General features: G+C 36.3%; 1 protein-coding gene across 2 annotated transcripts in view; it reads right to left on the reverse strand.

Annotated features, from left to right (window-relative positions):
• LOC137394952 (isoleucine--tRNA ligase, mitochondrial-like) overlaps positions 1-27,553 on the reverse strand; it is a 47,639-nt gene that overhangs the window by 14,311 nt on the left and 5,775 nt on the right. Inside the window, exons 4-12 of one of the 2 annotated variants that reach the window (XM_068081727.1) lie at positions 15,842-15,990; positions 15,289-15,386; positions 11,094-11,246; positions 9,674-9,789; positions 8,567-8,736; positions 7,793-7,883; positions 6,586-6,731; positions 3,937-4,094; positions 799-901 (exon numbers count right to left, since the gene is read on the reverse strand). In XM_068081727.1, the coding sequence (XP_067937828.1) occupies positions 799-901; positions 3,937-4,094; positions 6,586-6,731; positions 7,793-7,883; positions 8,567-8,736; positions 9,674-9,789; positions 11,094-11,246; positions 15,289-15,386; positions 15,842-15,990 (1,184 nt within the window). Of the gene's footprint in view, positions 1-798; positions 902-3,936; positions 4,095-6,585; positions 6,732-7,792; positions 7,884-8,566; positions 8,737-9,673; positions 9,790-11,093; positions 11,247-15,288; positions 15,411-15,841; positions 15,991-27,553 lie in introns of those variants that run through there. The other variant, XM_068081728.1, reaches the window with a different exon arrangement.

The raw sequence follows: 27,553 nt of genomic DNA on the forward strand, positions 1-27,553 counted from the left end.
CAGAAGACAGATGACATACTTTGAAAAATAGAGATATAAAGAATGCAAAGAAATTTGAGAATATCTGAATTTTTTTGTAAAACAAATGAGCTCATGAATTCTTTTGATTATCATATCTAGTGCAATTAATTTTATAAACACCTTGACAAAATTTCATTCAACAAAGTCAACACGGTTAGACGGCAGCGGTGAAGTCAGGAAGACTCACAGAATAGCCTGAGATATACTCAGTTACAACATGAATCACTGGCAAGTAATGGGGTCAAATAATGGGGTCAAATAATGGGGTCAAGTAATGGGGTTAAGTAATGGGGTTAAGTAATGGGATCAAATAATAATGGGGTTAAGCAATGGTTTTATGTAACGGGATTAAGTAATGGGGTCAAGTAATGGGGTTAAGTAATGGGGTTAAGTAATGAGGTCAAGTAATGATGTTGGTTGTAGAGGCCGAGCCTGACTATAGCCAGACAATGATATGCGGCGCATGAACTACAACAAATTCTATAGAAAAGTTTATCACAGCCACCATGATACCGGTATACCATTTTGAGACCAAAACTCATAGGTAACTAACTACCCCCAGAGAAGACAATCCCAAATTTAGACAATATTTAACGGTGCCTTGAAGGACCTTTTACATTTTACTCTATTTTATATTACTCCAAAATACTGTGAATGTGGCTAAAAACGACATGTGGAAAATAAAACCACTAATTGAAAACCAGAGAAGCAAATCGGGTCAAATTACGAGTAGGGATTCTTCGTCTTCCTCTATGAATGAAAGAATGAAAGACCAACCTCGTGTCTAATATGGTCAGGAAGAAGAGTTGTGTCATCAGCCTCCCACCAGATGTCTGGTCCATGATTAATAATGAGCTGTCGAAGATGGTCTGTTATAGCCCTATGCATATTAAGTACAGTCAAACCTCTACTTATAGTCATACAATACATACAGTCAAACCTCTACTTATAGTCATACAATACATACAGTCAAACCTCTACTTAAGATCATACACTACATACAGTCAAACCTCTACTTATGATCATACAATACATACAATCAAACCCCAACTTATGATCATACAATACATACAGTCAAACTTCTACTTATGATCATACAATACACACAGTCAAACCTCTACTTATGATCGTACAATACATACAGTCAAACCTCTACTTATGATCATACAATACATACAGTCAAACCTCAACTTATGGTCATACACTACATACCCTAGGACACTTATGTATTCGCGGCATCTAACTTTCGCGTTTTCGCGGTGTAATCCTTTCGCGAAAATTTAATGAGCGAAACTAAACTATCATAACGAACGAGCGAAAACGCGAAGTTAAATAGCTTTGTTCATTGATATCCACAATAAAATCGTAATATTAGAAATGCAGGCAACTTTTGTCTGTGGTTAGGATAAATGGGAAATTTCTGGTAAACTCATTATAGCTAATACGCCAACTGAGCAGCATGGCAAAGCAATATCAGTTTAGTCACCGAATTTGTAACTGGTGAGAATGAAAGTCTGGTAGGTGAAGTCGTAAAATTGAAGAATAATTATTGCAGTGATGAATTTTATTACCATCCAAAAACAATATCAACCCTCATCAGGTCTAACCACATTATCTCTTTCACTGCCAATCATGTACAAATTCGTTACCGGCCTAGTGCCAGCCATTTTACCGAAATTGCCGATATTGCTTCATGATATGTATACAGTATTTTTCAAGTTCTACTTTAATTATCTGTACAATCACGAAAATCTAAACTGGCTATTATGTCATCAACAACTAATTACCTGTTTTATGACTCGCGCGGGGTAGTTAATGAACTCACAGAAAAATGTTCGTTTTTAGATTAGAAATTCTCAAACAAAAGTTTAAAATTGCTTCGTTGTTTTAGGCTGATTTTATAGAGAAATCTTCGGACAACACAGTCAATTTCATAAAACACTTAAAGACCGTGGGTTATGTGGTCAACAAATAATAAAATCAGGTTACCAGACAATTGCTGAGAAAGTCAGAAAATGCGTTTATGTCAGTGACCCCTAGAAAACGCATAAATGCGTTTATGGCAACGTAAGGGTTATACAGTTTTGGTTGTGAAGTTGGTTGTTACCTATCTATTTTCTTCTTCTTGGGATTAGAGTGTGAAAGTCACGGCAGGAGGGACCTAGACATCATTGATAGTCTAAGAAACAAATGGCAGCAAGTGATCAAATTGAATTGCCGATCTCACCCACACATTTCAACCTGTGGTTTACAAATACGAACTATTCCCAAATTGAATTTTTTTCTTATTAGTGAACTGGACCTGAGGAATGTAATGTTTTTTCCACTGCATTTATTTTCACACCACTATATTTTCGCACTCATCAGAGCCACGAAATTAAGTTGCAGCGAAATTTTACTCTGTGTGGTACTCACGAAACTAAATACTAGCGAAATATAAGTGTCCTAGGGTACAGTCAAACCTCTACTTATGATCATACAATACATACAGTCAAACCTCAACTTATGGTCATACACTACATACAGTCAAACCTCTACTTATGATCATACACTACATACAGTCAAACCTCTACTTATGGTCATACATACAATACATAGAGTCAAACCTCTACTTATGATCATACAATACATACAGTCAAATCTCTACTTATGATCATACATTACATACAGTCAAACCTCTACTTATGATTATACAATACATACAGTCAAACCTCTACTTATGATCATACAATACATACAGTCAAACATCTACTTATGATCATACATTACATACAATCAAATCTCTACTCATGATCATACAATACATACAGTCCAACCTCTACTTATGATCATACACTACATACAGTCAAACCTCAACTCATAGTCATACAATACATATAGTCATACCTCTACTTATGATCATACAATACATACAGTCAAACCTCAACTTATGATCGTACAACACATACAGTCCAACCTCTACTTATGATCATACAATACATACAGTCAAACCTCTACTTATGATCATACAATACATACAGTCAAACCTCTACTTATGATCGCACAACACATACAGTCAAACCTCTACTTATGATCATACAATACATACAGTCAAACCTCTACTTATGATCATACAATACATACAGTCAAACCTCAACTTATGATCGTACAACACATACAGTCCAACCTCTACTTATGATCATACAATACATACAGTCAAACCTCTACTTATGATCATACAATACATACAGTCAAACCTCTACTTATGATCGCACAACACATACAGTCAAACCTCTACTTATGATCATACAATACATACAGTCAAACCTCTACTTATGATCATACACTACATACAGTCAAACCTCTACTTATGATCATACAATACATACAGTCAAACCTCCACTAATGGTCATACAACACATACAGTCAAACCTCCACTAATGGTCATACACATGGTCTAGTGGTCGAAACTCTGGCTATAAACATATTTTAAGCACCTCTGAGGGATTAATAGATTATTAACAACAAAGAAATCTCAAGCTATCTTCATAAAGACAAATTACATTGCATGTAGATATCTACTTGTTACAAACATTCAGAAAGTGAACAATTATAATTAGATAAGGAAGAACTAGGAGAGAAGATTCTATGAATAAAACTCCCAAACCATAGAGCTATAGACTGACAATGGTACTACTAATCTGATCACAAATCACAGAACTATCTTTCAAAACTTATGTTTACTCTAGACTATTTCCTTTTCCACAGTCAAACACAATGGCATCAACATACTACCTAGCTAGCAGAAGCTTAGAAGCAAGGCTAACCTTGTGGAATTGATTTTTCACTTCCTAATTTAACACATGATCTCTGTTCCTGGTTACCGAGTCCTATTTGTATTTTTCAGCGGATGAGTTGAGAGATGGAGTATCTAACCTGTGTACATAAGAATTGCCATGCTCATCCTGGAAGACCGGTATAGGGACACCCCAAGCTCGCTGTCTAGAGATGCACCAGTAGGGTCTCTGGCTAATAGACTCGCATAAGGGAGACTTGTACACAGGAGGGGACACTTCCACACCTTCCAGAGCTTTCTAAAAGTTTTAAATAAACACATTCATCATTCGTGTAAAAACATATGAGTAGACTTTCCCAACTGCTACAGACAAGGAGTATGATTGCCATAGTTATAAGCATGCCAATACATTGCTCTTATATGAAAATAGAAAACTTATGAATGATTCATTTCAACTGTTAGTCAATTTTACAACTAGCACAATTGAACCAGCTTCAGTGCTACTTTTGTAAACTCTTAATGAGGTTAAACAGCCAAGTGTGATGATGCTATCCTGTTTAACATAATCTACCAAATTAATACGAACAACAAGAACATGTTATTAGTCCAGGCTAAAAAGAATAAAATATCCTGTACTGGTCAAGTTCAAGGTCATCGGGTTGTCTGATAATTTTACAGCAGACATTTAGTTTTTCTGACGTGAAAGAATTTTAGCAATTATTCAGTTAATTTAAATATGGCATCAGCTAAATTGATGACTGACTTCAGCTAACTTGATGACTGACATCAGCTAACTTGATGACTGACATCAGCTAACTTGATGACTGACATCAGCTAACTTGATGACTGACATCAGCTAACTTGATGACTGACTTCAGCTAATTTGATGACTGACTTCAGCTAACTTGATGACTGACATCAGCTAACTTGATGACTGACATCAGCTAACTTGATGACTGACATCAGCTAATTTGATGACTGACTTCAGCTAACTTGATGACTGACATCAGCTAACTTGATGACTGACATCAGCTAACTTGATGACTGACATCAGCTAACTTGATGACTGACATCAGCTAATTTGATGACTGACTTCAGCTAACTTGATGACTGACATCAGCTAACTTGATGACTGACATCAGCTAACTTGATGACTGACATCAGCTAATTTGATGACTGATATCAGCTAACTTGATGACTGACATCAGCTAACTTGATGACTGACATCAGCTAACTTGATGACTGACATCAGCTAACTTGATGACTGACTTCAGCTAACTTGATGACTGACATCAGCTAACTTGATGACTGACATCATATCTTATACAGATGGAAAATTACAGCAGAGAACTTACTCTTTAAGCATGTATCATTTGGTAGGTTTCGTGACATTTTCAAGCTCAAATCTGATCTGCCAAAACTAAATTTTGTAAATTTAAAATTTGAAAAATTAACTAACAATACTGGAAAAAATTTGAAGGTAAACGTGTTGGAGTGACGGCTAATGCTAGCTGCCAGAGCCTCCACAAATTTATTTACAATGTTATTTATGGGACATATAATTTATATACAATGTTATTTATGGGACATATAATTTATATACAATGTTATTTATGGGACGTATAAGGCTCAGAAGCTTCTAGAAATATCACATCCTTTTGTTTAGTTTGTAAGCTATATGAACTACTCATATCTCATTTCATAAAAAGAAAATGATTTACTCTCCGAATGTCATACGGCAGACGAACAAGCATGGTCATGCCAAGCTCACTTATGACTGGTTTTTATGTTGTAAAAACATTATAGAGAATAAGAGTAAGCATACGAATATTAAAATAAAAATAGAACATGTCAAAATTAATAATGAATTACAAGTGATAGCTAAAACAGAGAAACCTGTTGTCACCTGTTGATAAGTCACCTGTTGTCACATAAGTCACCTGATGTGACTTATGTTCACTCAGGTGAGTGAACAGAAGTCACATCAGATGAGTGACTTATGTTGTCACTCACCTGCCGACATAAGTGTTGGCAGGTGACACTTATATCAACAGGTGACACTTATGTCGGTAGATGACACTTATGTCGGCAGATAACACTTATGTCGGCAGATGACACTTATGTCGACAAATGACACTTATGTCGGCAGGTGACACTTATGTCGGCATGTGACACTTATGTCGGCAGGTGACACTTATGTCGGCATGTGACACTTATGTCGGCAGGTGACACTTATGTCGGCAGATGACACTTATGTTGGCAGATGACACTTATGTCGGCAGGTGACACTCATGTCGGCATGTGACACTTGTCGGCAGGTGACACTTATGTCGGCAGATGACACTTATGTCAACAGGTGGCACTTATGTCGGCAGATGACACTTATGCCGGCAGGTGACACTTATGCCGTGTCACCTGCTGACCACGACATAAGTGCTAAATGATCTGTAAACATTTACTTTTGCTAATTTATAAAAACGTATTTAGCAAATGATAGAAGTCGTAAAAACACAAATAAACGTACTAATTGAAATAATTTTGATTTTAGACAATTAAGTAAACTATTTAATATCGCCTTTGTCAGTTGTGTGCATTCATTTACAATAGATGTACAAATCTATATTGAGATGTTTGTTAATGCCATTGAGAGGAAGGCCTTTAAGACATGTTTTCAACAAAACTCTGATTCCTAACCTTCACAAGATAAGTTGGTTTTATATAATATATAGCACCAACTACCTTCACAAAAATGATCAAGATATACTGACACAGACATCGAACCTACTTACAAGCGCTGGGCCTATCAATTTCTTTGTGTCTATGAACCACTGGCGACTGGCCCGAATGATGACAGGTTGTTTGCTCCGCCAGTCATATGGATACTTGTGTATGTACTCCTCACTGTAGAGCAGCCTCTCTCCCAATCGTTGCTGAACTGTAATAAGAGCAGACAACTACTAATATTGGTGTTGACTGATATAAAACAAGCAGCAAATTATTGTCGGTTTACTTTCAGGTGAACAGACATCTCCTAAGTTAGTGTCTACCAATGTAATATGAGCGTTGAATTTCTCAAAATTTGATGACCGAAAGCAAGAAAAGACAACTCTGAACACTAGTGTTCAATAAAATACTAGGAATAGTGAACTAATCCAATATAACCTTGGCTTGCTAGCAACATTGACCGACTCATTGGAAATCAAACCTTAATGAGCGACGTTTGTTATTATTGTTAACTCTCTTAGAGGAAGAGCACGTTATAGCTAGTGGATGTAGGTCCGAGTTCATCAGTATGGCTACAAATAACACTTAACAGAAATATATCAATCTTAAAACAAAAAGATTTTCAGTAACGAAATACCTTAGTTTTACATAAAATAATCAGTGCCAATCTATGGTCGCACCAACTGGATACAAAACATGTTTGAATTTCATCTTTGACAATCTTTGACATCCTATTGGCTCCTATTCAGGGCCTTAAAGATGAACATGCACAGAATTTTTGTAGATTTCATCAGAAAGTATCAGTATTTTTCTATCATTTGAGATTGTTTTTGATGTTTGAGGTAATCTGACAGCTAGAATGCTTCACGATTAAAATAAACAAAACTTGATCACAGTTGAAACGCTCAGAAGAAAAATTTGTGCAAAATGATGTCACTAGTTATTATAGTTGAGATAGTTGATACCAAGTATTGCGTTCATGTTGAAGCGTTACACGTCTCTTTGCAACTATATATGTCATAATCGTCATGATCTGAGCGTTTTAACTGCGACCAAGTTTTGTCGATAATAATCTTGAAACATCCTAGCAATCAGACCACATCAAATTTAAAAAACAATCGCAAATGATAGAAAAATGCCGATACTTTCTGATGAAATCAACAAAGGTTTTGTGTGAGTTCATCTTGAACAGAAATTGACGAATGTGACCAAATGTTGGCAAGTAGACAATAGATGTTTAATATAAAATTCTCCAGCCTGTCCGCTACCTACCTATGCTGTTTCCTTCATCAAATACATGCTTAGCTTCAAATTCTTCCCCAGCTTCCAATGTGTACTTTCCATTTCCATCCACCATACATTCCTGGGATAAACAAACCATAGAATTGTGTACAACTAACCATACATAGTAACTGTTGCTACTAAATCTAGCCTGTGGAAGCAACTTATGTGCCTTGAGTAGATCTTAGTTTACATGAGCCAACTCTCCAAATCAAGAGAGACTAGCCTTCATATTTTGAGTTCTTCAGCAGTTTCACAAGCCAAAAGCGATTAAAAGACAGACAATCTAAAATATTCCCGTTTCCAATTTAATGAACTTGTAAAACAAACTTCTTACTTACTGAACAATAAAAGCCTCTCCATTAACGTAAATTAGAATAACATGCTACCGTCACATTCATTCTTCTGGTCTCATTTACTATACATAGCATGAGGGCAGCATCAAACTCTATTAGCATAGCCTAAGTACCTAAGATGGAATCGTAGCAAGTAAAATACTTTATATGTCACAGACTTTTCATAAGAAATTGGAGAATTTCACAGAAATCGAAAATTCAAGAGAAAACATAATCTTTAGCTCTTTTAAGAACAAGCTTTTAGGCTTATAAACAACGCTACCTCTAAAGCAGTGAGTTAAAACAATCAACAGAAATGCTGTCAGTTAGTGAAGAGACTCGCATATCATTTTACATTCAATGTAATCCCCAGATCACTGCTTTAGAGGTATTGTAAAGCAGTGATCACAACTAGGGAAAATGTAGACACCTTGCTGAGACCATGTTTAAGAGCGACCTTGAAGTCGTCATGGCCATGGGCTGGCGCGGTGTGCACCAAACCTGTACCAACGTCTGAAGTGACGTGCTCTGCAGGGAGCAAGGGACAACGTTTGCCTTCATATATCGGGTGGTGATAGGACAGTCCCGCCAAAGACCCACCTAAAATTCAAATCTTTAGCCTGTACTCACTGGCTAACGTTGTAGCCTTCAGCAACCACTTTAAAGCGTTTTTACATATTTGAAAATGAAATTTGATGCTAGATAGTTCTATTGATGATGTACTGGATAGTTTTATAGACAAGACTCGTACATATTTAAAGGATTTATGACAGCACCCAAGTCTACGCACTTAGCGAAAATGGTTCTGGGAAATACAACTTTACACAAGTTCCTAGTACAACAATATATAATTGCGTAGGTCAATAGCAAACACGATTATGGTAGTTATATCTATGTAGCTATTAACTCAAAAAACGAAATAGTTTCAAGCATCATACTATTACCCTTTGTTTTTCTTTCATCAGGAGAGTCTAATATTTATCATTGAAACAAGTTTTACTAACAACACATTCACCGGTTCATTATTATCAAACTTGAAGGTTTACTAATAAAACAAGGTTTGCTATAATTTGAGTCTAGTGCAGCTGTTCATCATATCCCTATTGCTAGTTTGAAAATCAGCAGTCATATCACATCCCATCATGAGACTAGTGAAGTTCTCCCAAAAACATTTCATTCTTTCAAATTCGCCCACAAAGATATTTTGTTTTCCCGAACAACACGCGTGCCTCGTCATTTGCTATGGATATTTGGTAGCTGGTGATTTGCAATCGAAACAGAGAATTTGGTGACATTAATGGAAAATCAAACTAAACTGCTAAGATAAAACTTTTATACTGCTTAAAAACTGAACAATGTTGAGAATACAAATCTGTTTTCTGGCATTTAATCTTGTCAACATATTTCGTCCCTTTTTTAAAAGTTATCTATTGTACAGTGTGTACAAGTAGTGTAGACCAGGTAGTTAATATGTACAAAGGTTTGATTGTTGTGATAGGAATATATATAAAGCTAGAGAGGACATATAATACTGCACCAGAAAATGTTGAGACGATGTCTAAAGAGGTGTTAAGCTTATCAGCCACAGTCTCTAGAAGAGATTCAGCTAGGATCAGTAGCTCACTTCTTCCGGCTAGTCTAAGCAGACAATACCTACAAGTATCGCAGGGTGATTAACTCTTATTATATTCCAAGGACATCCGAATAATAACACCTACATCATGCTCACATCATAATAATAGCGTATTATAAATATTGTAAAGAAAACTGCCGGTTCCCTTTACTCGCCACAAGACAGTCGCGCAATAGCACCGAGTGTTAACCACCGATGATATATATTTAATAAATATACATAAGCATACATGTATGACAGGCAATTAACCACATTCAAACATGCAGAGAATGTGCGTGTACAGCTCTACCAAAACGATCAAAACTTGCTCCTTATACCCTATACAGTATGTATTCTTCTTTTTTAGGCTCCGCCCACTTTTCTTCGTATTTTACGTTCGGTCTTCTAACCAGTTTCCTCGGTGGTCTGGGTGTCCTCAACGGAGACCGAAATTTTTCCTGTGATCGGAAGGTTCGGCCCGGTGACGGTGGTGACCAGAAGGTCGATTGGCGCAGCCCAGGCCACCGCGCTCTGTCATAACAATATTCACATTCCACTTATTGAACATTCAGTAAATGCCTTTATTGTCAATTGGTGAGCAGGGAATAGATGTACTGCTAGCAATTTCCTGTTACTGTTTACAAAGTCTTGTAAATTTGTAATTCCACATTTACACAGAATTATGGGTTGTCTTCTCTTTCAATTGCACCCGTATTATTAAACAAAGGATGCACAACTCTTTTTATTTTACTGGCACTGTCTAATAATTACTCTCCAATATGCTTAGGTAAGCATCTTCTGAAATACAACTTTAATAAACACAATTATTGTAATCTCTTGTGCTAATGTGTCAGTGTAAATACTTTAAGTCTCACACAAATATATAATAAATTTGAATTAGTACCTTCAAGTGGCGATCACAAGTATACATGTGCGGATGGACATGTTGTACAACATCACAAGTGTCAGATTGTAAGGTTTTTAACACAAATTTCACTTTTCTTTCAACCGTATGCATATATGCTGCTAGTATAGTGCTGTTGATACAGTGCATTATAACTACTGCTGAAATGTTGAACAATATATAATTAGGAATACCCTGAGTTTCAGGAAGTCAGCGCTCCATATGATAATTACTGCAACTGTCAATGCTGACACTACTATATATAAGCCTACAGGCACCGCGGATACATCTCAGCAGATACAGACTGCTATGCCAATGCCGTGCAGACAGAATGTAAAACACAACTATTGAATACTTCATGGCTAAAGTTGCCCTTAGTTATAAACCAACCTTATATTGACATCATACAAAAAACACACAAAATATCCTGAATCAACTCACTGTAATCCTGGCGAATAGCACACGGCCTTGTTAGCTGGAAGAGTCCAGGGTGTTGTAGTCCATATAACAATATTTGCTGTCTCGCCTGCACGCATATAACTTCTCAGTTGATCTGGTGGAGAGGTCAGTGGCAGCCTTACATATATGGATTGACTGAAATTCATTAATTTCTCATATAGTGTGTAATTAATCAAACGGAAATACAAAGAATATTCTGGAACAGTTGAGACAGAATAGTTTGTAGGAACAATTCACATACCCTCCTCAACGTAGTACAAAGCAGATAACTGTCATACCTCGACATACGAGTGCAAAAACTTACGAGAAAATCAAAGTGCAAGCAAAAGTTCGAGCAAGTTACTGCCTTGAGGTACGAAAATCCTTTGAAATACGAGCATACGAGCTGGTTCTCGATGACCATTAAATGGCCAAGCTTGCGAGAGGCCGCTTTCAAGAACAGCATCGATCGGTCTTTCTTGTTGCAAAAGTTTGAAAAATTTTAATGAGATTGGCTAAAAGTTACAGTGAAAGCCAGGCAAAAAGTTACAGTGAAAGCCAGGCTAAAAGTTACAGTGAAAGCCAGGCAAAAAGTTACAGTGAAAGCCAGGCTAAAAGTTACAGTGAAAGCCAGGCTAAAAGTTACAGTGAAAGCCAGGCTAAAAGTTACAGTGAAAGCCAGGCAAAAAGCGCCAGGCTCGGAAAAGATAATAAAAAATTATGATGACAAAACTGAAGTCAAATTTTTTACAAAAATTCAAATTTAGTTTTAAGTGTGTTTTGAGTAAGCTAAATTCATTTAAGTTAAATTCAAAGCTTATTTTATGTTACGTAGCGTCACAAAAAGTCTAGTGTACCGAACGGGTTGCTGTCAAGTCTTTTTTACACCACTGTTAGCCACTACGTCTTCTCGAAGGTAAGAACTCCAATAGTTCCTGGAGTTCCGCAGTAACAGTACTATTACTACTGGAGTTCCTTAGTATCAGTACTATTACTACCGAAGTTCCGTAGTATCAGCACTGTTATTACTGGAGTTCCGTAGTAATAGTACTGTAAATAATAATGTAACATTTTATTGCAGATCATAACCACTAAATACATAATTGTTTTGCTTTGTGAGCTAAGGTACTGAATTACAATTAAAAACATGTTTTCTCTCATAATATCCTGTTTTAGATGACTTTTTATAATATGAGAACGAATTAACTTGTATTTGATTACTTTATATACAAAATAATGCTTTGACATACGAGCACATTGACATACGAGATCTATCCCAGAACGCATTAACTGTATTTCACAACAGTTGGGATAGATGAGCTTTTAGGAGCAATCCACACCAATTTTTCAACCTAATACGAAATTGAATACTTCAGGACAGTTGGAATAGAGGAGTTTTTTAAGAGCAGCTCATACACCCTCCTCAGCCAAGTATGAAACATAATATTCCAGAATGGTTGCAACAGATGAGGTTTTAGAAAGGGTTCACACACTCTCTTCAGCCAAGTATGAAACAGAACTTTGAGTGACAATTTTAAGTCACTCTATAAATGTATATAAATAAAAAGATATTAAACGCCGAGTGTCATTTTAGCTGTTATCAGAATGATCTACTGTAAATAAGGAAAACTTAGAACAGTTACTAAGAATTTACGGGCACCACAATTACTACTGTAGAAACTACTGCAGAACATTCTCTTCAGGTGTAAGCTATTTAAGATTAAAGAAATCAGCAATGATATAGAAATAATAGTAATATGAACCAAGAGACAAACGTTCATGGCTATATGTACAACAATCTCCATTTCATACACACATACAGTATATACAGCCAACTTGGTCAACTGTACTTCAACCTAATAATTGCTACACTCATGCATTCACGGCGGCAGTGATATTAGCTCCAGACAAGACACGTATGAGCAAAGATACGAACACTGGATAACCTACGAACTTTTTGAATACGTATAACTGAAAAGGAATATGCGGCAAAGGGTTATCTAGTAACAAGATATGCGCTAAGTTTGGAATGTGTAACAGAAGGCGCATAGGCGTCTTTTAAACCAAACATAATCGTTACAGCAAGATAGGCCTTGAATATGTCCTAGAGACACGAACACGTAAACTCAAATACAATATAGTTTATTATATAAATGTGTACTGCAAGTCAACAAGTTCATTTTTTATTTAGGAAATTTTGATACATAATATTCATATGTATCAATAGGGTAAAACAGCTTATGTCAACTAAAAACAATAACAAGGCAGCTGAGCGTGTTGACAACTCGGAACAGGTGACTGGAACACAAATCAATTATATTATGGTTGGGGCACCAGTTTGAAGTGAACAAACTTTCTGTTTTGCTTTTAACACTGGCCAGAATGAATGAACTACAGGTGGCTCACCCTCATATGAAGAGAAGCCATGCATATCTGTGCTCTTGTGGCTATAAGAAAGTTTTAACAATTTTTAAAGGAGGCTAACAATAAGTTTAAACAATAAGCACACTCCATTTTTCCCTTGTAACCAGATAAAATAAAAGACAGTTTTTTTTCGGATTCGATGAAATAGCAAAGTCAATGGTGCAACTTTATGACAACAGGAAAGCCAAGGCGAATCGACCTGCAATGTGTGAGAATAGCCTCATGTCCTTAACAACGCTCATCTAAAATTTGAAACTCGCCATATGAGATTTATATAAATTAACAAAGATCTTCTAGATGGCACACGCCCAGCGTTCCGTGTAACGATGTTAGAAATGACGTAAATCGAATCTTAGCTAACATAACGGCGTACTAAGACATTATGTGACAAACAACGACCTCGCTGATATAGAAATGATTATACCATGGAAACATAAAAACAAATACATGTAGTTGTCAACATCTACTGCACATTAAAGGCAAGTTCGTAATGCGATTGTTGGCGGAAAACAATTGTGTTAATGATAACAGGTTAAATATGCATAAATGAGATCTGTTTGCACAACAGCAACCTTTGAGAAGGTAAATGATTATGTGGATACAGGTCAAGTATGATGACCTTCCAAGCTTACACCCCAAAGCAGTTTATTGTATGATAGATAACTAGCAGTTCCTTGGCTAAAGATCAAGGAACTGAGTGGTAACTATAGACTTATGTTTTGATATTGGGCATGGTGCTCATGGATGGACAAACACAAAACCATACTTATGTTTGGGCTTCATTCAAAATGGTTTCATCTAGTTCGCATTTCACTGGTTTATCCACAAGTATTTGTAGATCACCAATAGTTTAGCAAGATATGTAGATATGCGCTTTGCTAATGAAAAACAGAGCACTGAGGACAAATAGTGGCTAAGACAAAGCGGTAGCGGCGTTCAAACAAATGGTCAACGATTTCGACATTTCAATACAATAGAATTTAGATTCTTTATAAATGCTGAATGCACTGAATAAAATAACCATGGGTTTTACTAAATAATTTCACTGCCACCCGTCCATTGAATGAAGCAGACATCCAGATATACTGCTTTGTGATAATATCCCTTCTCTTCACACCACTTACACTTTCCTCTCTTCCCACCACTTATACTTTCTTTTCTTCACACCGTTCATGTTTTATTCCTTACAATCACCACCAGGTGGCTTTGTAGATTTTTAAAATAATTAATCTAAAAAGTTTGTGCATATTGTTCATTAATTTATTGTTTTTATTCTAAAGAGCTTGGTACTTTCTTCCTTTTTTACCACTACTACTACTCGTACTAAACCTCTTGGGATCCATGACTTTAAAACTAAAAAGGTATGAAACACTGTTTAGTATTATTTGAACCATTCTATATAAAGGACAACACTTACATATCTAACGATTTACAAAGCCTTGATGATTTACAGGTCCTTTAGACATCATACGCAGGAAACTATTTTTGAATTTTGAAACTGAGACAGATATTTGCTCAAATATTACGTTAAAAAATCTGCATGTTAAAATGATATTAATTCAAGGATTGGATGCACAAGACAGATGAGACAAGCTCATGTTTAAATATTGGTTAACTCTGACTTAATAATCCAGCTGATAAAGGACTTGAGGGTATATCTTGACTAACTTAACTTTTTCAAGTACTGCATGAATAGGGAATCTAAACAAACTTCTCCAGCTTACAAATCTGTTCAAAGTTGTGTTCTTTATTATTGTTATTATTATTAACAAACCTTCTGTGTTCTGAGTTATACTCAAGCTCTGCTTCAGCAAGTGCCGTTTTAGAGGAAGGAGACCAGTAGATAGGCATGTAGTCTTCATATATCAGGCCCTGTCATCAGCATTCGCACAAAAACTAGAGTACAAACAATATTATAACTCAAACTATGATATAACATAAACTATATTATAACTAAAACTATTGTGTAACTCAAGTTATTGCATAACTCAACCTATTGTATAACTCAAACTATTGTATAACTCAAACTATTGTATAACTCAAACTATTGTATAACTCAACCTATCATATAACTCAAACTATTATATAACTAGAACTATTATATAACTAAAACTATTGTATAACTAAAACTATTGTATAGGTTAAAATTATTGTATAACTCAAACTATTATATAACTCAAACTATTGAATTACTAAAACTATCGTATAACTCAAAATAATGTATAACTAAAACTATTTTATAACTCAAACTATTATGTAACTTAGACTGTCAGTCAATTCAAACTGCCAAATAAAAAGCAACTGAATAAAATGCAAGCAGCAATTACTTTATGATAGAGTCTTTGGAAGACAGTTAGCTCATTCTCGATGAACGCTCTATCAGACGTGATGTAAGGGTGATCCCAGTCAGCCATGAGGCCCCATTCTTTAAATTCCTTTTTCTGTAATTCCACCGTATCCCTTGAGAACACATTCGCTACAAAATTGATGAAAACTGGTTACACACAGGCAAAAGATATATGTAACAGCGCTGACTCTTCTGAGCACCAAATATTTCAAACCGCTAGAGACTTCTGTGTAATTATTAGAGTGAGATGCAGCTTGTCATTCTTCACTTCCTTCATTTTTCGGCACATAATGAAAAACATCATTCTGTTGATTATTAGCTTATATAATTATTATATAATTTTCAACAAGCAACAGATGTACTGCATATGAATACAGAGTTTGAACTGACAAATTACAGATTTGATATGATGACAAACTCATACAGACGGACAGACGGACAGACAGACAGATGATGACAGATACATACTCTTACACCAAGTATGAGAGTCTAAAATATTTTTGGTTTTGCGTCTTTTGAATGCTACATAATTTTAGCTCTTTATTTTTTAATTAAAACAGTGTAGCGGTGTTAAAGAAGATGCAATCCAACTTTACACGTAAGCCAAAAAGGATGATATTTACGAGGCAAGGTACTCTGAGTTGAAATATTCCGTAAAAAGATAACCCCAGACTTACTCATAAGCTTATAAATCTCAGCTACGCACACAGTTGCATCGCTAATGAAAGCATATGAGATTTAATTTACACTTTGAACAACGAGTGACGCTTCTAAAACAATAGGAGGCTTCATACTAATTATGGGAAAGCAAATAATCTATTGTTTTGAGTAGCTCTATAGTTCTATATATATTTCTATACAAGCTAATGGAGTCTTTGTATGACATAATAGATGTAAGATAATATGTAAGACATAATGTAAGATAACATAATAGGCTGAGCATAAGCATATCATTATGTTGCTGGAGACTTAGCTGAACTAATGAAATGCATTTCAGAATGACATTGAAGAGAACTGCGAGAGAATCTTCCTACAGAAATAGCTGGATAGAGCAACAAAGACTCCTCTCAATGCCTATGATCAACATGTAAGTCAATTCTAGTCTCAGGTGTATCGCCATGTAGTCATCTGACTGCCTAAGAGCTACACGCTCATAACATTTTTATAATCGCATGTCTAGATATTTGGTATTACTAGGTTTATACATACATATATATACATGTAGGTAGCCCTAAGAAAGTTACATGTCTTAAAAAATACTAAAACTAGCCAAGTTTTTTTAATAATCATTACCTTGAAATTAAAATATGCAGCATTTTTTTTTGCGATGCGACCGAGGCAGCTTCCACAACTTTATTTAATACTAACAGTGGCTGATGTGCATGTGATTAGAAATATGAATTTGTGAGTGTATCTTCATTAATATAATTTTTCATATGCTATTATTATATGCTATTATTATATGCTATTATTATATGCTATTATTATATGCTATTATTATAGCTATTATTATAGCTAATATTATATGCTATTATTATATGTTAGTATTATATGTTAGTATTATATGTTAATGCTTCATCATTTCATTGCTTTCCTTAAATAATAGATGTGTAACTTTCGTTGTAACCTAAAACACACAACCGATGCAGATCACACAACCACCAAAATATTTCTGGCTCATACGTGACAAAAAATGTTTAAACCATTTTATCTCCCTCCCCCAGAGATCTTCAACATATTTGAGCCGACAATTTATTTGTAGGAGAGAAAAAGTTTGCTTACCAGTTCAGTAAAACACAATAATATTTAATATTTAGTTAATGATTGACATTTCAATGCAGAATTCATGAATTATTGACTTGAAACTAAACACCGAGGATTTAACTTCAGATCGACACCTAAAAACCATTAACTGATAATTGAAGAGTATTTGGACATGTTCAATACTTGATAGCTAGAGAGTCATAGAGAGAGTGAGCATTCCATATATTCTATCGGCTATCATCTGAATTATGTACTTGAAGTGCCCAATCCTGTTGAAATGAGGTTATTCAATTACATAAGACTTGCAAATTACTCCTCAATCTGTTTACCTAAAGCACACATCAAATTGCTTGTTTTAGTGTAAAGTTGTGTCACTTTGCATTTGCTTCCAAGAGTTAACTCAGCTGAGGTGAGTGGCCATTGTTACCAGTTGCAATGGTGAATATCATAGCTGCTATGTTTGATGTGTTAGTTTGCAGTTAGCAGATAGCAAATAGCACAAGTGAAACAAACATTACGCTATCTTTCTCTATCAGCCTCTGAATATTCTGTGTAGCATTCACGCGACGTCCACAATCACTGTGAGTATTACTCTGATGCTTTTACCTATTAATATTGTATTGTACATGCGACTTCTTGTATTATTATCAGCAAAAACTAGCAAAAGACTCATTGAAGTTGAAGTGTGAAAAATGATGCCATTCGTTTATGTGTAGACAGTATGTTTGCAAGTGTTGATAATTTTTTAATTGTACAATCTCCTTTGACAGTTTGTTGAAAAATGGAGAAATTTATCTACTGTTATAAACGTGTTCACATTCTATTTGTTCACACCAAAGATGACAGTTGTAAAGTTAAGGTTTAGTAATAGATAAGTAGAAACAAAGTAGAATTTAACAGAAGTTTCGAACGAGGCATCATCTATTGATTTTTATTGACAGTATTTTGTTACACACATATATACACATATAAGTCTCTGTTTAAATATTTCATTAAGTTCCGATTAACTAAAGCATTATCTCGATAGATAGCATCCTGCCAATATTAGGATTATGGTCTACCATATGTATAGCTTGACAACATGCTACACACATATATACAACCACCTGCATCACTTGACAACACAGTACACCCTTTTACGAGTCTGACTGACACATATACAACCAACTGCATCACCTGACTGTACTATACACCCTTTTACGAGTCTGACTGGCACATATACAACCACCTGCATCACCTGACAACACAGTACACCCTTTTACGAGTCTGACTGGCACATATACAACCACCTGCATCACCTGACTATATGATACACCCTTTTACGAGTCTGACTGACACATATACAACCACCTGTATCACCTGACTACGATATACTTCAACCTTTATAAACAGTATAACTAGTGTAGCAATGTTGTTGTTTAACTCTAACGCTATTCATTAGCTTTGCTCTATCTATCTGTCTATTTATCTATCTATCTGTCTATCTATCTGTCTATCTATCTGTCTGTCTATCTATCTGTCTATCTATCTGTCTATCTATCTGTCTGTCTATCTATATACCTGTCTATCTACCCGTCTATCTACCCGTCTATCTATCTATCTATCTATCTATCTATCTATCTATCTGACAAGAGTCGTATTTTTGAAGGCGGTAAGTTGAAACAAGCAAAGCCCATTTGTCTATAGACCATGTCAAAGATAATGTGATGATAACTTATAAACTGTGTTAGTGCCATTGGACAAGAGATAGCATGAACCCATATCATGCTATCAGAAACTCAACTGATGAATATATTGAGAGATAGCTCAAGCAGCTCTCTACACAAAGAGGCTGTTACTGCAGTTCACTCATTTACTAATGTAATATTACAACCTCTATGGCACATTTTTCAGTTTGCCAGATTAAAATTACTTCCTTCCAAAATAGAATATTTTAACTCAGATTCGAAATATTTCATTAAACTTACCAAATCAATTAATTTAGATGCAATATCACAAATGAGCAGTGGTAGGATTGCGCCAATTCATCACACAATTAACTTAATACAAACAAGCACACAATTAGATGAATACCATGCTAGAATAAATATATGACACAAACTCACTACTTTACTTCAAACATTTGCCTACCTGTCATCTTTATCTATATATATGCGGTATACTTTTATCGGACCATAATCATTTCTATTGAAAGAAAATGCTTGAAATTAATTTTTTTTACATTTTAAATGTTTCACATCGTTAATTATAACTGTAGAACAGTTCCTGATTTGTAGAACAGTTCCTGTAAAGGACTGGTCAAAATAACTGCCATGAAATGTTTTATCATGCTGACACAATGTAATGCAATTTATGACAAAGTACGCTGATGTATGCATAACTTTCTATTGGCATTGGTAGTCATCAACAAAATGATTTTTATTAAATGCCAAAAACTGAAAAGACAGAAATCAGGAATTATTGAGTGAGTTGAACAAAAGTGTTTTAAAAGTTGGTAATCTTATAGTATTGTAGAGGTGTAGGGATAGCAAATTGAAGGTTATAGTAAGAGAAAGTTGATAAACTGAAACAAACGATGGTGAATGCAGTATGCTGGTGTCACAAAATAAAAAACGATGTTTTCATGTGCGGAGAGATGTATACAAATATTCTGGGTATAATTTACACAGGATTTTGAAACCTGTAACACATATGCATAAAGGAGAAAGTTTGGGATAAGGAAAAATGTTTCAACATTTTGTGATGTGATTAGTAAACGTGTGGTAGGTTGAAATACGTGATCAAAAATACAATTTAAATTTTGTGTAAATATTTAAAAGATTCACCGAGAGAAAGCAACTTTCGCTAAAGCTATATTAGCAGAGACACAAAGTACCTGCTGAAGCTAATATCTGATGAAGTACTAGATATTAAAGCGAGTTGTTTGACTTTATTAACTAGTAATAACTTGACTACAATATACATGGTCCAGCTTTGAGTTTGTATCACTCAAATGAATTTAGAGCAGTGCTTTACATATGAATTGCAGAACAAAAAATGGTAAAATAGCCTTAAATAGTTTAGTATTTAATAATATAATAATGTATTTAGTATTGCAGCACTTGAGATACTTGTATTTTTCCTTCTCCACTACCTTATATGTAGTAATTTATTGGCAATAATTTCATTTCAACAACAGAAATGTTTTTAAAATTAGGCCATACAACAATTGTAAAACAAAAACAAAAAAGGTAACAGTTAGCCATTCAAATCGAATAAATTGTTTGACAAATAGTGTTTAAAATGCCTTTCTCTGCTAAGAGAACGGATATTAGGTGGAAGATTGTTAAATCAGCTGGCAATAATATTTTCAAAATAATTGTTAGTGATTGTATGCAATTAGTTCATATCACGTAAGTTGAAATGAGTTAAGAACCTGTAACTGTCATCTAAAAACGAGGACACAAACCATGAAAGATCTTGAAACCTTTAATTGAAGTAAAATAAGCATTTATCATAGGCAGAGTAAGAAGATGCAAAGATTTGGAAGGAACATTTACTGGAATAATATATGCAGGAATATGATGTAGATTTGCAATTAGTCGAAATGCTTTTTTTTAAATGTCTATGCAGTCTTATGCATACCTCAGACTAAACGACATACACCTTCTATTCAACATTATTTGTTACATTCAATTACCGACAGCCTTGAATGGGCCGAATACAAGGAACGAAACTCGACTAGTTTAGTTTCAATTTTTCAATGTAAGACCAAATAATTGTTCGATATTTGCGAAACAGGAGAAAGGGTGTTTCTCATGCAGTCGCAAACTTGAATGATCTATCTATAGAGACCCGCTGTCTACTAGTAGTTACACAGTCTACTAGTAGTTACACAGTCCAATAGTAGTTACACAGTCTACTAGTAGTTACACAGTCTACTAGTAGTTACACAGTCCACTAGTAGTTACACAGTCCACTAGTAGTTACACAGTCCACTAGTAGTTACACAGTCCACTAGTAGTTACACAGTCCACTAGTAGTTACACAGTCCACTAGTAGTTACACAGTCCACTAGTAGTTACACAGTCCACTAGTAGTTACACAGTCCACTAGTAGTTACACAGTCCACTAGTAATTACACAGTCCACTGGTAGTTACACAGTCCACTAGTAGTTACACAGTCCACTAGTAGTTACACAGTCCACTAGTAGTTACACAACACAAAATTAAGAATTGTCATTACTATCTTTCTAATTACCATTAGAAAAAGAGTCGCCAATTCCTTGTGTTATATATTTACATTTTTTCGTGAACATTCGTTTGATCCAGTGTTCTAATAGCTAGTCAGCTCGAGTGATCAGCAAAGCACATGTCTTTTTTATTTTAAGGAGACACACAAAGTCAGCACCGCTATCAAAGTCAACGCAGCTATCAGAGTCAACGCAGCTATCAGAGTCAGCGCGACTATCAGAGTCAGCGCGACTATCAGAGTCAGCGCGACTATCAGAGTCAGCGCGACTATCACAGCCAAAAATACCAAAAAGGCTGCATTTTGCAGACACTGTAACAAATCCTAATGACTTTTACCACAGCTCAATGGCCTACAGCAGTAACAATGTGAGTGCACCGCTGCTATCAGCACACACAGATACCGTACTTAGAAAGGCAACCATATTTGTTGACCGCCAACAGCCAGCTAAAAACTCTCAGACATATGATCATAAGAATTCAACAGTATCTTTACGAAGAACCTTGTCAGGCACTTGTGTACCGACTGAAGTTACACACACCTGGAGCGAATATTATCGACCAATGATGTCCACGAACCAGAAAAAGGGTCAAAAGAAACGATCGGTGTGCTACTCTGAAGGGGACGAATATTTGGAAAAAAGAAATGGACTTCCAGAAATAAACGAAAGCACACGAGGTACTCTTGGTGTTTGAGTAAATAGGTCAAATAGCATTAGCCACAAATCAGTAAACCATCGACACTAAAACAAGGAATAAACGACATGAAAAAAGAGTTTACAATTTTCGATTCATGAATTTGGATTACAATTCATTTCAAGCAAATGAACTCGATTTCAAGCAAATGAAATTGCTGAAAATTTAAATCGACTTTGCTTTAGCAGCTTTAAGATTTGGCATCTACAAATTTTTGTTCGACTCGAGCTTGATGACACTTTTTAACATCCTTAAATAGTTAATAGTCAAGATCTTCAACAAATCTGTATTACCCCGTGTACCTAAGTTGAAAATTCTTAAATGTTTCTTTCATCTACTTGGAATTAAAAGCTGTAACTATGAGCAGGGTAGCACTGAAAATACCGGTAACGTTAAAACTTGTAGTTTTAACTGATAACAATAACTAGCAACCACAATAGTGTAACATACCCTAGGACACTTATATTTCGCTAGTATTTAGTTTCGTGAGTAGCACACAGAGTAAAATTTCGCTGCAACTTAATTTCGCAGCTCTGATGAGTGCGAAAATATAGTGATGTGAAAATAAATACAGTGGAACAAACAAATTAGATTCCTCAGGTCCGGTCCTCTAGTAAAAAAAGTTTTTATATTTGCGACTAGTTTGTATTTGTAACCCGCAGGTATAAATGTATGGCAGAAATCGATAATTCAACGTGATCGCTTGCTGCCATTTGTTTCTTGGACTATCAATGACGTCTCGGTCCTTTCCGTCGTGACCGATATGGTACCAATATTAGATCTCAAGTATTTATAGCAAGCGATGGCCATGGCACGTTTTGAGTTCACAATATTTCAAATTAAACAAAAATCAAATACAGTACATGTCTCATAAAAAAGAAAATAGATAACAACCAACATCACAACCAGAATTGTATAACATGGTTGGACCTGGTGAGGGTTGTTATCGTTTTTGGTTGGCAGTAAAATTCATCACTACAATAAGTATTATTTAATTGTATGACTTCACCTACCAGACTTTCATCCTCATCAGTTACAAATTCGGTGACTAAACTGATATCATCATCTTCTTCGTTTGCCTTGGCTTTTCCAAAAAAACTTGTTATCTTAATTTGCTTTGCCATGCTGCTCATTCGGTGTATTAACGAATAAATATTGCTCATAAAAAAATAACGAATTTACTAGAAATTTCCCAATGAGCTCAATCACACACAAAATTATCTGCATTTCTAATATCACGATTTTGTTGTGGATATCAATGAACTACAGGGCCGTATTCCCTTGGACAGCTGGCCGGCTAAGACGCCCCAACTTTTTAGGAATTTCATAGTCCAACGGCTATAGAAAGGTTTTTATCGCTGTAGAATATCACTTTATTCGAAGCCATAGATACAAACATCAACTTTTAGTAGTTCTTAGGCGTCATTATTATCTTCATCAGCGGCAAAATATTCTTGTTAACGACTTTTATAAAGGTTTGCAAAATATCAAGTTTTAGCAAACATCTGCTTGCCCATATCCTACTTGATGAACTTGAAATAAAATCGGCCAAAATGCTCTTTGTTAAAACGCTTAAAAGAAAAAAGATGTCTTCTTTCTGAGCTTTTTAACTGCATACAAGTTTTGCCTGTTTTAATTTTAAAACGTTTTGTCAGTCACATCAGCTAAAACAAAGCAAATCTCAAAAAATAGAAAAATGTTGATACTTGCCAATAAAATTTTTTAAAACTTCACGTGAGAGGCCCGGCTGAGGCCCTACATAAGAGAAACCTGTTGGGAGCTTACAGCACCCCCCCTCCTTCTCCACACCCCAGATGTTCATAACTAGTCGTCTAACATTAGCCCCCCAACTTGCAACTAGTGAATACAGGCCTGTGTAGAACATAGCTATTTAATTTCGAATTTTCGCTAGTTCGTTATGATAGTTTAGTTTCGCGCATGAATTTTTCGCGTGATGATGACTCCGCGAAAACGCGAAAGTTAGATGCCGCGAATACTTAAGTGTCCTAGGGTAGGCAGTTGTGACGCTAACTGACAACTATTGCAGACAAAGGCTAAACAAGTAAACTCTTGACAAACATAATCAGACTCCCTTTATATTTACAAAATTGTCAAAACATAACTTTTCCAGCTGACATCTGCAGCGCATAAATGTAGAAAAGAAAAGACTTGAAAACAAATTATTTTTTATATTAATTCATCCACTTGAGATGACCTAAGTAACATTTGCTCTGGCAACAACTTATTTCTTTGTTTTTGAATAGCTTGGGAAGGCTTTCGAGGTCATATAGCTAAACTACATGGAGCTGATGCAGTTTCAGATGGAGCAAAACAATCTTTTACCAGAAAGGCTAGTGACCTCCATCATCAAGTGATAAAGGGTGAGTAATATTGTGAGTGGCTATCGGCAGCAGTAAATAATTGATAGCTTCATGACATAGACAATAGTACTTGAAAATAATAATAATAATACTGCCCATCGTAAAAGGCTTATATAGGTCATCAGAGTATTGCCCGGACAGCGAACACTGCAGCAAGATATTTATTTAAACTCGGAATGAAAGAGATGAGATATTCTTTGAAAGAAATTATATGAAATATTGACATATGATAGCGTTGACACGGATGTTGTTTGTTCCATGAGGACAAGTATAATGATCAAACAGCGACTCACAGAACACGCTGCAAGGTAATGCTTAGAGAGTCCTAAGGAGCCCTTTTAGCTTTATTCAATTTCTGATACTTCCAGAACAGTGACATCAAAACTACCGGATTTAGGATATGACATCATTCCTAAAATTTAGCAACACCACTGAAAACCACTGATTTGGGTAGTGTTCAACTCAACAACAATTGAACTTCATCTAATATATGTGAACTTGGTGTCTCAGCAATATACATTTGTTTGCAGCAATAGCTTTACGATAAGCAGTTTATAACCATGTGAGGCAATAAAAGAAAGTTTAAATATGTTTCTTTCCAAAGCCTGCTGAGCTACAAAGGAGCTCAGCAGGCTTTTTCCTTCTTTAAAATGCACAAATGAAAGTAATGCTAACTTTACAGAGTTGGCTAGATTGACCCAGCCTCACCTACCTGCCATCTCCCACAGACTGACCCAGCCTCATCTATCTGCCATCTCTCACAGACTGACCCAGCCTCATCTACCTGCCATCTCTCACAGACTGACCAGCCTCATCTACCTGCCATCTCTCACAGATTGACCAGCCTCATCTACCTGCCATCTCTCACAGACTGACCCAGCCTCCTCTACCTGCCATCTCTCAGACTGACCCAGTCTCATCTACCTGCCATCTCTAACAGACTGACCCAGTCTCATCTACCTGCCATCTCTCACAGACTGACCCAGCCTCATCTACCTGCCATCTCTCACAGACAGACCCAGCCTCGCCTACCTGCCATCTCTCACAGAATTACCAGCCTCATCTACCTGCCATCTCTCATAGACTGACCAGCCTCATCTACCTGCATCTCTCACAGACTGACCCAGCCTCATCTACCTGCATCTCTCACAGACTGACCCAGTCTCATTTACCTGCCATCTCTCACAGACTGATCCAGTCTCATCTACCTGCCATCTCTCCCAGACTGACCAGCCTCACCTACCTGCCATCTCTCACAGACTTACCCAGCCTCGTCTACCTGCATCTCTCACAGACTGACCCAGCCTCATCTACCTGCCATCTCTCACAGACTAACCCAGCCTCATCTACCTGCATCTCTCACAGACTGACCAGCCTCATCTACCTGCATCTCTCACAGACTTACCAGCCTCATCTACCTGCATCTCTCACAGACTGACCCAGCCTCATCTACCTGCCATCTCTCACAGACTGACCCAGTCTCATCTACCTGCCATCTCTCACAGACTGACCAGCCTAATCTACCTGCCATCTCTCACAGACTTACCCAGCCTTATCTACCTGCATCTCCCACAGACTGACCCAGCTTCATCTACCTGCGATCTCTCACAGACTGACCCAGCCTCATCTACCTGCCATCTCTCACAGACTAACCCAGCCTCATCTACCTGCATCTCTCACAGACTGACCAGCCTCATCTACCTGCATCTCTCACAGACTTACCAGCCTCATCTACCTGCATCTCTCACAGACTGACCCAGCCTCATCTACCTGCCATCTCTCACAGACTGACCAGCCTAATCTACCTGCCATCTCTCACAGACTTACCCAGCCTTATCTACCTGCATCTCCCACAGACTGACCCAGCTTCATCTACCTGCGATCTCTCACAGACTGACCCAGCTTCATCTACCTGCGATCTCTCACAGACTGACCCAGCCTCATCTACCTGCCATCTCTCAAACATTTCTTTAAACAACTAATACAGAATGGCGAATGCGATAAGTTGAAAAATTATAAATGAAGTGACAAAAGTTCCATGAGACAAAAACAGACACATGTACACTTTTGAAGATGCTTCGGACATGTGTACACCTTACTTAGATGCAACAGACACATGTACACCTTACTTAGATGGAACAGACCCATGTACAATTTCTGTATATGCAAGAGACACATGTACAACTTCTGTAGATGCGAACGCCATTTAAAAATGGCATGCAGTGCAACTCTAGTATTATCTAGATGCATTATCTTTATTATGTAGATTTACAAGAGAAGAGTCTAAGACGGAAAGCAAAATCTTTAATACTAGCATCGAAGCTACGAAATGTGTCTGGTGACAATAAAACCACTGCAAAGGCAAAGCGTGTGGAAGAAGAGGAGGAATCAGGTATACAATCTTTCATTGAATAGTTGTTATAGTGATTAATGAATTATCTCCCAAGAGTAGACAACCCTTAGCTACTGACAATTGCATGATTGGAATTTTTGACTATAAAGCTTTTAATGTTGAAGGGAGTCACATAGCCATAGCCCTAATTCACAGCTTTTTATTTGAGTAATGGGCTAATGGTTAAGCCTATGTATGAAGCATCGTGTAGCACAAAATTGGAGTTACC

The sequence above is a fragment of the Watersipora subatra genome, chromosome 4 (genome assembly GCF_963576615.1).
Source record: "Watersipora subatra chromosome 4, tzWatSuba1.1, whole genome shotgun sequence".
NCBI classification, from domain to species: domain Eukaryota; kingdom Metazoa; phylum Bryozoa; class Gymnolaemata; order Cheilostomatida; family Watersiporidae; genus Watersipora; species Watersipora subatra.